Source organism: Peromyscus maniculatus, chromosome 23, assembly GCF_049852395.1.
Source record: "Peromyscus maniculatus bairdii isolate BWxNUB_F1_BW_parent chromosome 23, HU_Pman_BW_mat_3.1, whole genome shotgun sequence".
NCBI lineage: Eukaryota > Metazoa > Chordata > Mammalia > Rodentia > Cricetidae > Peromyscus > Peromyscus maniculatus.
In genome coordinates, this window is record NC_134874.1 from 61,060,640 (window position 1) to 61,075,357 (window position 14,718).

Sequence of the window (14,718 nt, forward strand, 5' to 3'; positions counted from 1 at the left end):
ACTGCTCAGAGAGATCTGCTGAATATGGAATGTAGACTATTTAACAAGAAAAGCTTCCCCTGATACACAAAAATACTAGCTTCTAGAATCAGCTTCTAAGTCTATTCACAAATATGGTGGAAAAACATACTCCACCTTGACCTTTCCTTAGTTGTGCTAATGTGGACAAATGGGCTAATACCTGGCACACAATTTACCCACCTCCAGGTCCGTGCCAAAATGTGGACACTATTGAGTTAGATGCCCTACTCTGCCCAGCCAAGGTAGGACAGTTTTCCCTAGTTCCTCCTTCACAGAAACATCTCTCAGACCTCATGAGTCTGGTGTTTGAAGGTAGATGTTCCCCTGTGTGGCAACCAAAATCTTAATAGTGTCTTGTGTGTCACATCCAAGAAGTGACAGCCCTGCTCCCAACAGAGTCATAGAGACGACCATGGAGAATTGCAGATGGATGTTTAGATATCAGGTAAGTCTCTGTCATTTTAACTGATACAGTGGTAGTTTTGATATACTTCCTACTCAAATTGGTCTCTCTGATTTCTGATGGTGGTGCTAACAAGTTGTTGTTTTATAAGTTTAGCAGAAGCAAGCAGACCTACCCAGCTCCTCCTAAAAAGGCTACAGCTGCATCATCAGTCCACATAATATGTGAAAATTATGTGTTGATTATTTTTAAATAATAGGTCATCTGCTGAAGAAGGCAGACTCAAGACAGGGTCATCTTGCTGACAGGCTTCATACTGAAAAAGATATCCTCACAAACTAGGTTTAAAGGAAAACCAAACTGAAGCTATCATGCTATTATTCAGCAAAAAGAAAAAAACTTTTTACTATTCATTTATTAAAGGAACTTGCTTTTCAATCATTCTTCCTATTAATCAGCCATATATATCTTCTGGTAAATGATTGGATAGAAAAAAAAGGATTAAAGTTTATATAAGTTTGAGGGTCTTAGGAAGGGATATATTATGTACACACAAGTTGGAAAGGTCTGAGGAAGTGACTTAAGGTATGTGAAAATAAGACTTAAAGATTTCTAAGTTTCAGAGTTTTATGTTAGTAGTATGTGGAGTTCTAATAAGCTATTAATCTAGCCTTGGCAAAGCACTGGCTACTATTATTATAGTCACAGGCCAAAATTTTTAATTTTCTTTCATAGATTACTAAACATAGAGTTAAAATGGCTGCTGGCTGACTCTGCTGAAAATATCCATGTCATATATATGACATATATATGTATATGTATACACACACACACACACACACACACACACACACACACACACATATATATATATATATATATATATATATATATATATAGAGAGAGAGAGAGAGAGAGAGAGAGAGAGAGAGGGAGAGAGAGTGTGTATAAAATTTGGCCAGAAGAAAAAGTATTCATGTTTGTAACTGAGCACCATCCTTTTGGTCCCCAAGTTTTTACTAAGTCTATAAAGTACAAGTCTACCCCACTTGTACACGAACACTGGTTTTGTTCTTTTATACAATGAGGATTTAAGCACCGATTATAAACAGTGTTCATGACAATATATCTAAAACTTATATCTCTGAGAGTAATTTAAAAAATTAATGTAACCGTCAGGAAGTCGTGACTTGAATCCACCTATGACAGATCAAACAGGCTCCTGAAAGAAGCTCCTGTCAGTTAACAGTTCAAGCTTTCCTCCCTACTGCCTATCCCTGAAGATAGAGTCTCTCTTTCTCGTGGTCTTGGGACTCAATCGACCTCCTGCTGTCGCATGATACTGAACTATATACAGTCTTTCCATCCTGTAAAAGCATTCCTAAGAGAACTTTAAGTGCTAAATAAATTAGGCATGTATGTTGGCATTTTTCTTTTCACATACTCCATAATACCACAACTACCAGGACTACAGGCCTGGAAGACTGTTTCCTGCTCACAGAGCAGTGCATGGATTGGACATTCAAGAAGATACTTCTCAGTAGAGGACCATCTTAATCTAGAATTAATGTTCAAATGAACAAAGGTACCAACAATAGAAAAAAGCAGGAAATATGAAAAAGCAAGGCCAAACAAATCCTCCACAATATCATAAGAAACCAACAAATGAACTCAAAGATACTGAGAGAGGCCAAGTGCCAGATGAGTAGTTCAAAAGTCAAAAAGATGATGTCCTAAAAGAACATAGAAACAAGCAAGCAAAACCAACTGGGCATTGAGAAAAGATGCAACACTGTACAGGAAAACAAAGGCTGAAGGACAAGGACAACAGCAATTATATATATATATATATATATATATATATATATATATATATATATATATATATATATATATATATATATCAAAGATTCAGTACCAAGAAAGTCAAATCCTAAATGGAAACTGAGATTCTTCCAGGGGCAAGAACACATAGAAATGTTGGAAATGAAAAACACAAAACATCCAATAAAAACGCAGGGGAAAGTGACCCCAGGAGAACTGACAAAGCAGAAGACAGACTATCAGGCATGAAGGATGTGATTTCAGAACACTGCATTAAAATATCAATAAGGAATTAATAAGTAATAAACATGACCACAGTGTCCAAACTCTGAGATATTTTAAAGAGACCAATGCAAGAACCTGAGGGAGAGGAGATGCTAAACCATGTACTAAGGACATGGGGATTTAGCAGAAACTATCCAGGTCTGTAGAAAGAAAGAAACATTCCTACAGTAGTCATTTAGATTCTTAAAAATATGAGAACAGGGTGGAGCCTCTCCTTGTCATGTTAGAGTCAATGTGTGAAAACAATATAAGACTGTCTGTGGACTCACAGAATGGACAGACACAAAAGTTGTTTTCCCTCTTTGATCTCTACCTGACTAAAAAATAAACAAAAGGAAAGCAAAGGTCTGTAAGATGCATAATGAAGGAGGAAAGTTTGCAAATGAGTTTCACATTTCTGTGTATACAGTTCATTATACTCAAAGGAATTACATGTGCACAGAGGAGCACGCACTGTCATGTAGCCAGAATACCCTTAGCACAGTCACACAAATACTTACAGAAAATTATCAAATATATCCGGTTTGGTCTCAAAAAACATATGGCTTTTGTAGAATCCTTCCATTGTGATGTAAATGGGGACAAATGCACCTAGGATCATGTCAGCCTTCATATAGGTGCTGGGCTTCCAGTAATCAAAGCATCTCTGATGATTCATTTCACCTAATGTAAATAAAGACTGCAGGAGTAGGAAGAGACAAAGCAAAGGAAGGGACATGTCAGGGTCTGCACCACACAGAGACAATGCCCTGCAACTAGACTGAGCTGTGGAGATGATTGACTTAGGTCATGGAACAGGCTCAGACCTCAACAATGTCAGAGGAGACTCTGTATGCTGCAGCTGTTCCTGATGTTGCATCAGGCTCTCAGGCTGCACATAGTCTATGGTTCTCATGCCAGACAAGAGCACCAACAGAAGCAAAGTCCAGACAACTGAGGGTAAGTCAGAGTGCTGAACTTCTCCTCTAACTGTAACTAGAGTGGCCCTGAATGGGCTGGCTTTTCTTGATTCTATTCCCCTCTCACACATGTGCTCTGGGGATCTCCTAGTCCTGGGGCTCTGCACCTGCCTCCTCTATCGTGGTGGAAAATATGTTTGTTTCTTTCCTTCTTCACCCACCTATATGATTTCATAATGGTCCACAGTGGCTTTGAAGAGTGCCATAGCCAGAGACAGAATTGTAGGTCGTCAATCCAGATTGTTTTAATTAGATTGCTGTTTTGGAAGACACAGATAAAAATTATAAACACTGAGAAAAAGCAATAGCTGGCCGCCACAAAGCATGCACTTGTAATATTCCATACAATGATTTAACAAGAGGGTGTAGTGGTGATGACAGTTTCTAGTGTCTGCCTTTCAGAAGCACAATGAACTTGTATCTATCTTGAGTTCCTGGTCTTTTTTCTCCTCCTTGTAGAAATAATTATGAAGATGGAGAAAGGAGTAAGGACATTCCAGACAAGTACAGATCATTTCCCACCTCAACCATTCAAAATATTAAGATTCCCAAGCAGTATTCTGTGTTCTGCTATTAGTAGACTCTGGTACATCCTTTCCCCTCTACATTTTTAAAAATTCACAGTGAAATAGAATCATACTTGATTTATACACTTCTTCCTCTCTCCTGTAATGCTATTCATCAGAAATACCATTAATATACTGTTATATATTATGGATAATTATTATATAGTATAAGACAAATCAAATTTTGTATATGTATATAAGTTAGATAGGTAGCAACAATTTATGAAAAAAAGAGGCCAAGGATTTTCAAAGGAGCAACGAGGACTACACTGGGGAATTTGGAGTAGATAAATGGAAGGAGAAATAATGCTATAAATTAAAAAATGGATGTCTCTTATGTATAACCTTACAAAATTTTGATTATTGGAATCCTTAAAAAATATACAAAGTACTTTTCAATTCAACACTGTATATTTAGTAGTAGTAGTAGTAGTAGTAGTAGTAGTAGTAGTAGTAGTTCTGCACCCAGCTTGAAGTATTTCTTTAAATTACCCCTCTGTTGTCACTGAAATGTGTTCTTTGACAAGCAATTCCTCAACACCCTGATATTCAGCCTCTAACAGTCACCATTCAAACTTAGGTCAGGGGATTGACTTTAGGATACAGTTTTGAATGAGGTCAGACAGCATTTGATTTTTTGTGCCTAGCTCATGTCCCTGAACATAATCTCTGCATTCATCTGTATGTTCAAAATAATAGGATTGCCTTTCTTGAAATGTTGAATAGTACTTATATGTATGTAGGAATATATATATATATATATATATATATATATATATATATATATATATATATATATATATATGCTTGATGCATGTAACAACAGTAACTGATGATAAAATTCCTGGCAATCAAAGAGCCCATGAATGGCTGTATGAGAAAATTTGGAGGGAGGAAATGAATGTGAGAGCAGGCATGATAATATTACAATCTCAAAACCAAAGAAAAATGTTTTCTCTGCATAAAAAATCAAATAATACAATATCTTGCATTCATGAGTTGAAGGACAATCAAGTCATTTCTAATTGTGTGCACTCTAAATTATGCTTCATTAAACATGAATGGAGATGTGTCCTTGACCAGAACATGTCATGTGTTGTTTTCATATGTATGATGGTGGAATCACTCACTTAGTGTATACAGTGACTACTCTAAGTGGTGGTATTCTAATTGTACTGAAATGTGATTTTGATTGTATGTTAATAAATAAAGTTACCCGGGGGTCAGAGCTATTAGAGCCATAGCAAGAGTGTGGCGGTGGTGGCACACACCTTTAATCCCATAGATCTCTGTGTGTTCAGGGTTACAGCCAACATTGGAGACATATGCCTTTAAGACCTGGGGGGCTTTACATACAGACAGTGATGAGGCAGTCACATGTTTGGGTTTACAAACAAGGAAAGGCAGGTTACAAATCAGAAAATTTAAATAAAGTGGTTCAAAGTCTATATAATTCAGTTCAAAAATCAGAATTGTATGATATTCTGTTGGTATTAATGGATTTTTCAGAACCTCTCAACTTAGTAACTGACTCTCAGTATGCTGAAAGATTTGTGTTACATATTGAGACTGCAGAATTTATCCCTGATGCTTCAGAATTAACTTCACTATTTATTCAATTACAAGATACAATCAGGAAAAGGAATCATCCTTTATATATAACTCACATTCGATCCCATACTGGTCTGCCAGGCCCTCTAGCACAAGGCAATGATGAGATTGATAAATTGTTGATAGGAAATGTGCTGGAGGCCTCAGAATTTCATAAAAAACATCATGTCAATAGTAAAGGTTTAAAAAAGGATTTTTCCATAACCTGGCAACAAGCCAAAGAAATAGTAAAGAAATGTCCTACTTGTACCTTCTACAATCAAACACCATTACCAGCAGGATGTAACTCAAAAGGTACTCAGAGAAATGAAATCTGGCAGTTGGACGTGTTTCACTTTGCAGAATTTGGAAAATTGAAATATGTACACCAAACCATCGATACTTATTCAGGATTTCAATGGGCAACTGCTTTGAGTTCTGAAAAAGTTGATTCTGTAATCACTCATTTGCTAGAAGTTATGGCCTTCATGGGTATACCTGCACAAATCAAAACTGACAATGCTCCATCATATGTCTCTGTTAAAATGAAACAGTTTTTTGCTTATTACAATATAAAGCATATTACAGGCATACCACATAATCCTACAGGTCAAGCAGTTATAGAAAGATCAAACAGAACTCTAAAGAATATGCTAAATAAACAGAAATGGGTAACAAAAACTCCCAGAAATAGACTGCATAATGCTCTTCTAACTTTGAATTTTCTGAATGCCAATGAGAAAGGAACAACAGCTGCAGAGAGACATTGGGTAATAGAAAAAACTACAGAATTAAATCAGCCTATATATTTTAAGGATGTGCTGACCTCAGAATGTAAGCCAGGGTATGTATTACGTTGGGGACGAGGTTTTGCTTTTGTTTCTACAGGAGAAGATAAGCTGTGGGTACCATCAAAATTGATAAAGGTTCGATTTGAACAAGAGAGACCTCTTAATTAGAGGAGGTGATAGTTCATCAACCAGCATGAACATCCAATTTAAACTAACTTGCATCAATAACACATGCCTTTTCATTTAATCAGATAATAACTTGCCAAAAAGGAACAGCCCCAAAATTAGTCTTGGGGAAAGGTTTTTGTTTTTGTCTTTTAGGAGAATGAAGGTTAAGGAATCTGAAGAACACTGGACAAATGAGACAACTGAAGAAAAGGGACAAATCATCTATCCCAAGAAACATAGTAAAATGGCGTATGGGTATATATTATTTAAAAAATTTCATGTCTTCTAAATGTTTGTTTCTGCTTTTCTCTAAAGATTTGACACTATAGTCCCAATTCAATTAAAATTTAAAGCTGACTTTGGAGTTGGAGAATGGCTCTCTCCTTCTTTAAACTCAAGCATGTTGTTAAAAGGAAAATGCAAACTCCCTGTATCATGCCAGAATAAAAGAGCCATCTTCTGCTATGGTACAGGACAAAAGCAAAATTAATTAAGGGACTATTCTATTACTAATCTCAACTCTTTGATTCTATTCTGATTCTTTAAACTTTTCTTAAAGTATGAATTTTATATCAAAATTTACAAGATTAACATATATAGATATATAGATATCTATACATTTTAAACTTTGTTAAGATATGAATGGTCATATAGAGTACTAACTAATTCTAGAAAAAAAAGGCTTCAATTACCTGCATATATATGTCTTTCTGTTTGAGTCTCTTTCAGTTTTCTGCAGGAAATCATGGCCAGGCCTAACATCAACTGAAGTCTCCAGGAAGAAGATGGGGCCCCAGAACAACAACAATTCCACGTGGACAATAATAATATCATGAAACTGGCAAACATCCACAGATCAGCTTTGAACTACAAGGTGCTCAGAGCAATTTTGAGATGACTAGCTGAGATGATCCAGTCTCAAAGACTACTTGAATAAGGACTTGAGATAAACCCTGAACTTTGGCATTATACACAGACTGGATAATGAAGGATATAGTTACCTCTCCTAGAATTTGACAATTAACCTAAAATTTTTCTTTCAGGATAAAGAAAACTTTACCCATACCCAGCAGGAAGCAATTTTAAGAATATGACGCCCACATTCCCAAAGAGATCGTGTGGGGTGGGTGGTTTTTTGGCCTTTTTAATGGGTTTTGGTTCTGGGATAATTTTCAGTGTTTAGGGGGGTTGGTTACAAGTTATTGTCAAGGGCTAGGAAAAAGGCTAAGCAAAGGAGATTACATTTAAGGTTCTTGTTTTAAAAAAAAGAAAAGAAGAGAAAAGAAAGAAAAGAAAAGACAATTACTAGTTTTAAATACTTTACATTGGATTGGATTGTTTTATATTGTATACAAATTTGAAACTGATATTGTTAGAAAATGCTGTATGTATATTTCTAATTGTATTTATACCATTCATTTAACAATGTAATGCAATTTTCTGATCCTTGAATGTTATTATTACCAACTATTAGGATATAAAGAAATGAAAGTTAGTAGTTAGACATTACAGTAGAACTTGTAGTCATATTAGATATGTTTTAAAAATTGAGCAGAGATGTTTTAGATAGGTCATCTTCAAACCCTTCAGAGATCTACAGAATATGGCATTTAAAATGTTTTAATAACTTAGAAAATTTTTCTTTTTTGAGACATGTTGACTCCTGGCAGTACCAATCTACTTCAGAGAAAATATGGGCATTGAAGAAACTGCATATGGAGTCAACTTTCATTGTGGCAAAAGTTAGCCACTGGACAACAAAGTATCCTCGAATCAACAGGACAAAATGGACAGACAGAACACGAAACAAAGGACTACTGATTCTTGCCAAAAAAAGTGTGGTTATGGCTTTATCAAAAGGCATCTTCTGAGGCCAGGACAATATGGCACCATCTCTGAAGTGGCCTTCGCAATCAGGTAAAGGTACAGTGCCCTTTTCTTCGAAGGCAGCTTAACAGGCAGAGGGCTGATGGCTTCTGTTGTGCAATGGAACAGCAGCTGAAAGCTCACACCTCTCAATAGTAGACTGGCATTTAATAGAGGGATGTGGAGAAGAAGGGAATGTTGAGATGAAGCCATATATACACAGCCAAGAAGAATGGACAGCTGAATTAAAAAACTGTCAACAATTTCCAGAATTTAAAATCCTGAATCATGACAGGACACTAGTGGAATTCAGGTGTTTCTGATATGTGGACTGCTCTCACCCAATGTGAGGTTGAACTGCTGACCTTGTGTACATCCTACTTCACAAATGAGTCTGTCAGATACACTAAGCCTATAGGCTGAAGATGATGCCCCAACACTGCGGAGAAACCTCAGGTGACTGCCCAGGTAGCTGGCTGTTTCTGTCAACTCACAACATTTTTGGAAGTTGCTTGCATTCACTTCCTGTTTTTATTTTTGTTAGCTAATATTATCCCCTACTTGGGTCTCTAAGGGAGTTGAAGTTTAGTTAGTTATGGTTGAAGATTACTTAGTTATAGTTGAAAATTAATTAGGATAGAAAGTGCATTAGATACATCTTGGATTTACCAAAATAGGATTGATAATGGAATTATTTTCTCTGATTTGTCAAATACCTGTTTAGGTATTTATTACTTGTATATATTGTATATAGTTATTGTACTTTTGTATATATTTTTTCTTTTGTTAGTTATAACCTTTTGCTTTTTTCTTTTTATTAAAATAGAAAAGGGGAAATGAGGTGGTATTCTAATTGTACTGAAATGTGATTTTGATTGTATGTTAATAAATAAAGTTACCCGGGGGTCAGAGCTATTAGAGCCATAGCAAGAGTGTGGCGGTGGTGGCACATGCCTTTAATCCCATAGATTTCTGTGTGTTCAAGGATACTGACAGCATTGGAGATATATGCCTTTAAGACCCATGGGGCTGTACATACAGACAGTGACGGGGCAGTCACATGTTTGGGTTTACAACCAATGCGAAGGCAGAACAAAATACTATAAAAAGACGGACAGACAGGATATAGCTCTCTTTTGGGAAACTGGGACACCGCAGGAGGAAGGGTGAGATTTTAGCTCTCATCTCTGACCTCTCGGCTTTCTCTTTTACATTGGTTCTGTGTTTCTTATTTAATAAGACTGTTGGTTACATCTACAAATCTATTTTTAACTGACTGAGGAATTTTGTGATATTTTCCTTGATAACTGTGTAATATTAAATTCTCTCTGTCTTGGATAGGGTTTCTATTACTCTTATGAAGGAAAACATTTAATTTTTGTGGCTCTCTTACAGTTCAGAGGTTTACTTCTTTATCATCAGGGTGAGAAGCAAGGCAACAGGCAGGCAGACACGGTGCTAGAGCAGGAGCTGAGAGTCACTACATCTTGACTTGGAAACAACATCATGCGGTCTGATTCACTGAGTGGGCATGTATGAGAACTCAAAGCCTGCCTCCACAGTGACACACTTCCTCCAATACGGCCACACCCATACCAACAAAACCATACCTTCTAATAGTGCCCCTCTGTGGAGAGCCATCCCTCACCCCCACATTTCCCCCAGAGTACTCTTGAGTAGGAACAGCAGGAAATATTAGTTAGAAGAATAGAGAGGAGAGAAACAGAGAGAAATGCAGGATAGCCTCATAGGGCCTGGATCCCAGTCCATCAGGACATGATTATTTCTGCACTAGGGTATTTAAAGGGTATTGAAGGCCAAGGGTGGAACAAAAGGCCTCCCACCAGCACAGCTAAGTGCATACCACTCAGATACTTGCACTCAAGCCTATGGTCTAATTATCCTCTTTATGCAGACCTACTGGGTAAAGTCACTAGGAAACCTAAAAATGGGCTCCAACAGGTGCCTCCTTTCTTAATATATAAAAAAAATCATTGAGAGCTCACAGGAATCTCCATAGTTGTCATACCTCCAAGTATGGGAGTAGCGGATGATAAAGATGGCATTTCTTTTTTGAAATGGGTCTAAGATGACTACAGCAGTCTACGCTGCATCAAGCCCTTTAAATAAAAAAAAAAAAAAAAAAAAAAACTCCTGATGCAACTGTATCAGACTGAAAAACTCCCATAGTGTAATCATTGACATTAACAGGTTAACATAATTCTAACATAAATATTACTGTACATAGTTACAATTCCCTCAATCTTACATCTTAAAACAAACTCTTAATAGAACCATTTGAATTTCTTGCTAAAAAAACATAGGATAAACTTCTGATGTATTCGCGTCAAACTTAAATACTTCCTTAACTTCAACAAACCATGGTGCATTATATCAATAGGTTAATATAATAATTCTAACATGAACATTACTATACACCATTATAATTCCTACAAATATACATTCAAAGGCAGTATTCTCACGAAACTCATCAATACTTTCTTATAAACCTACATACAAAAACAATTTCTTAATAGAACTATACAAATCATAACATTAATTCACTCAGGTAACACTAAAATATTTTTAAATTTAATAGACTAAGGAATATTAACACTCCCCTTTTCTTTATAATTTTTTAGAAACAAGAAAAAACCCAAACTTCTCCATTTTTAACCAGTTTCATTTTTGCCTAAACAGTTCCATTTTAACACAAAACAATTCATGAATCACCACAGTTAGTAAAGCATATGTGCATACACAAAACTGAATCTTGAGCCTAGGTAAAATTAATAATAATAATAATAATAATAATAATAATAATTTTCTCCATTTTAGCAGTTTCATTTTTTTTTTTTTTTTTTTTTTTTTTTTTTTTTTTTTTTTTTGGTTTTTCGAGACAGGGTTTCTTTGTGTAGCTTTGCGCCTTTCCTGGAGCTCACTTGGTAGCCCAGGCTGGCCTCGAACTCACAGAGATCCGCCTGCCTCTGCCTCCCGAGTGCTGGGATTAAAGGCGTGCGCCACCAACGCCCGGCGCAGTTTCATTTTTAACACAAATAATTCGATAAAACTCTTTCTAAGTCACCACCATGGATACAGTCTATATGCATAAGTAAATTCAAACTGTCCCATTGTAATGAAATCATTACTGTCCAACTCATTTCTTAAGTCTAAAAATTCAAATAATAAATTATGGTACCAGCCTTCCAAATATGAAGAAACCCATAACCAAAACCTTTTTGTAGTTTTATTTCATTTTTTTGTAATTCAAAAAGTTCAAATAAATTCTGGTACTAGAATTCCACTTACAAATATGAAGAAACATTTTACTGTCAAAAACAATTTGCAGTTAACAATTTTAGTTCAAACAAGCATATCTGCTACTTTCATTCTCAGGCCAGAGACACTTTTGTTACAGCAGCATTTTATGGCAGTTTTTCCTACAGGGTGAAAGCTATTAGTTCCGTGAGAGCTGGAGTTAGAAAGTCCTCTCTAAAGAGACTTTCTTTTAGCTATCAAATAGAAACTGCAATGTTTTTACTGCTAGGTTTTTCCATACTGCATTGATGTTCTGCAGGTCTCAGCTGTGGATGCCTGGCCATGGCTATTGTGCTTGCTTTGGCATCTGCCATTCTTAGCAGCTTCTGAAGTTTCTGAAACCACTCAGATTGACAGCCAACAGTCTGTTATGGATGCTGTTTTCTGTGTCCCAGGTTCCTTCACCACACACATTAAGCATAGACTCACATTCAACATTAGCACTTTTTCACAAACTCACATTCAACATATACTTATTTATATTCTTACAAGCTTTTATTCTTAAGGAAACTCTACAGGACTATCTTAGCAAATGTACTTCTTATATTCATACAAGTTTATGTTCTTAAAGAAATTCTATAGGACTACCATTCATATTTATATTATCACTACATGTCTTAAAGGAATTTTATAGATCTATTTTACAAACTTATACTCATAAGAACTAGTAAGGAAACTTTCTATAGTGCTACTATAAGCAAATACCTAACTTGGAAAAAACCTAAAAGATTTCTTAACATTTACATTATTTTCCAACAAGACAGAGAGTAGTTTTTCAAACTCACAGAAAGAATGAGAAGAAAAACCTTCTAAGGGGCATATCATACATCTAAGTGACTTAGCTCTTTGAACAACGTAGTGTCATTGTTAAGGCTGTAATCCTTGGTGTAAAGTTATTTTTCCTAGTCATCTTTCTCACCAGGCTCTCTTAGCTGTTCCTGAACTGAGAGAGAATGCCCTCAGGAGCAAACAGTTTCTAACTAGAGGCTGTCCCTTTACACAAATTCAAAACAGCTCCCTGTTCCATAATTCAGACAAATGTTCCTGTTACAATAGAACTTTTGGTTTGCTTTACAGAAAGCTTGGCTTTGGGATGAGGGTAAAATTACCATATTGAACTGCTGTAAAGCTCTTAGCAAAAATTTCTTGTGCAGCTATTAGGCAATATAAGGCATTTTCTAAAAGGAGCCTGTATGTCAGATCTGCTACTGGTCAAAGGCAGAGCAGCTCCAAGCTCACAGTCCTTTTAGATTTTCATAGGAACTGACATTCAACAAACTCTTAAGACAATTTTCCTCCTTTTTATTTTTTTAAAAGGTGCATTTTAAGTTTACTATGAGCTTCTTTAAATGCTGTACGTGTTTCTCTGGAATCTTAAATACAACTCAAACTCATAAGCTTTTTTTTTTTTCCATTAAAATTATCTCGTGTGAGGCAAGCTGTTTATTTGTTTTCAACTTTTTGGAAAGTAAACCTAAGCTTTCTAGCAAGCTTCTAGCAAGCAATGCTTGTGAAAGAAACTTCATTTTGAATTGAAATAGTGATTCTGGGCAGGATTGCCATCTTTAGTCCAAAAACCACCTTTCCCAGAATGCATTTCTCTTATATCAGCCTGTAGCTAGAGTTTTCCGGCCTTGCCCACAGTCAGGACAAATCTTTGTCTCCTGCCAGTCCCACAGCCGCTCAGACCCAACCAAGTCAACATAGAGACTTATATTGCTTCAATCTTTATGGCCATGGCAGGCTTTTTACTAACTGTTCTTATAGCTTACATTAATCCATTTCTACAAATCTATACCTTGTCACATGGCTCATAGCTTACTGGCATTTTCACATGCTTCTTGTCCTGGTGGGTGACTGGCAGTGACTTCTGCCTTCCTATTCTTTTATTTCTCCTTTCTGTTAGTCCCGCCTATACTTCCTGCCTAGCCATAGCCAATCAGTTTTTATTTATTGACCAATCAGAGCAACACATTTGCCATACAGACCATCCCCCAGCACAGCCAAGTGCAGACCATCTCCAACACCTGCACTCAGGCCCATGGTCCTAATCATCCTCTAGGCAGACCTGCTGGGTAAAGCCACGAGGAACCCGAGAACAGGCTCCCACAGGACATACAGAACATTCCACAGCATCAGCCTACTGTTGTGAGCTACCTTTCAGACTCCATTTCCCACAATTCTTTTTGGCTCTGGAAGTCAACTTCTGGTTCCCTTTTATCAGGCTTGTTTTCATGCTTCTAGCCTGGGAGGTTTGAGTCAAGTTCTTTGTTTTGTTTTGTTTTCCACTTTTTCAGCATGGGAGATGGAGAGATTTCTGTTCTCCCTGAGCTGCCCTAGCTAGGTGATTTTCTTTCATCTGATACTGGCCCCAGATCAGATTCACACATGCCCCATTAATGTGCACAGAGGGGAGCATCCCTAATACCAAAATTCTCTCTGGGCTTGTTCATTTGCCTCAGCTAGTCAGTGAAAAGGAACAAAAGCAATTAAAGCAGAGCTTTCCTACAGCTCCTTCAGAGAGACTTTCCCTGAAAGATCTTTATCTAGTCCTGCTGGTTCCTTCCTCCCAGAAGCAGAGCTTCAGATGCCTCAGGCTGCAGTTCTGTTCCTCTGTTAGCTGCCTCTGGAGGTAGGAGCTTTACTCTGTTTCTGTTTTCAGGGTCTGTGTAGTTTGTGTTCATAAATCAAGCTTCTGCTTTTCATCAAGGGAGGTTTTTGTAATCCCTAAGCTCACATTAGGACAAGTGTACTTCCCTAAACAGACCTTTCTCCTGGATTAGTTCCCCAGTGGTTTGTGTTCATCTGTCTGTGCACTTTCAGACAGTGGCTTATTCATAGAGGCAACAACCCCTGAGGGCTTCATTCCCTCACCTCAGTGGGAGTCAGTGAGAGAAACCAAAAGTGCTTGAAACAAAGCTTTTGTG

General features: G+C 36.9%; 1 protein-coding gene across 1 annotated transcript in view; it reads right to left on the minus strand.

The window, feature by feature from the left end:
* Nucleotides 1-3,364, minus strand: part of LOC143270534 (vomeronasal type-2 receptor 116-like) — a 52,682-nt gene extending 49,318 nt beyond the window's left edge. Inside the window, exon 1 of the mRNA XM_076560869.1 lies at nucleotides 3,034-3,364. Coding sequence (XP_076416984.1) covers nucleotides 3,034-3,251 — 218 coding nt within the window. The 5' untranslated portion in view covers nucleotides 3,252-3,364. The remainder of the gene's footprint in view (nucleotides 1-3,033) is intronic.
* Nucleotides 3,365-14,718: the final 11,354 nt, after the last annotated feature.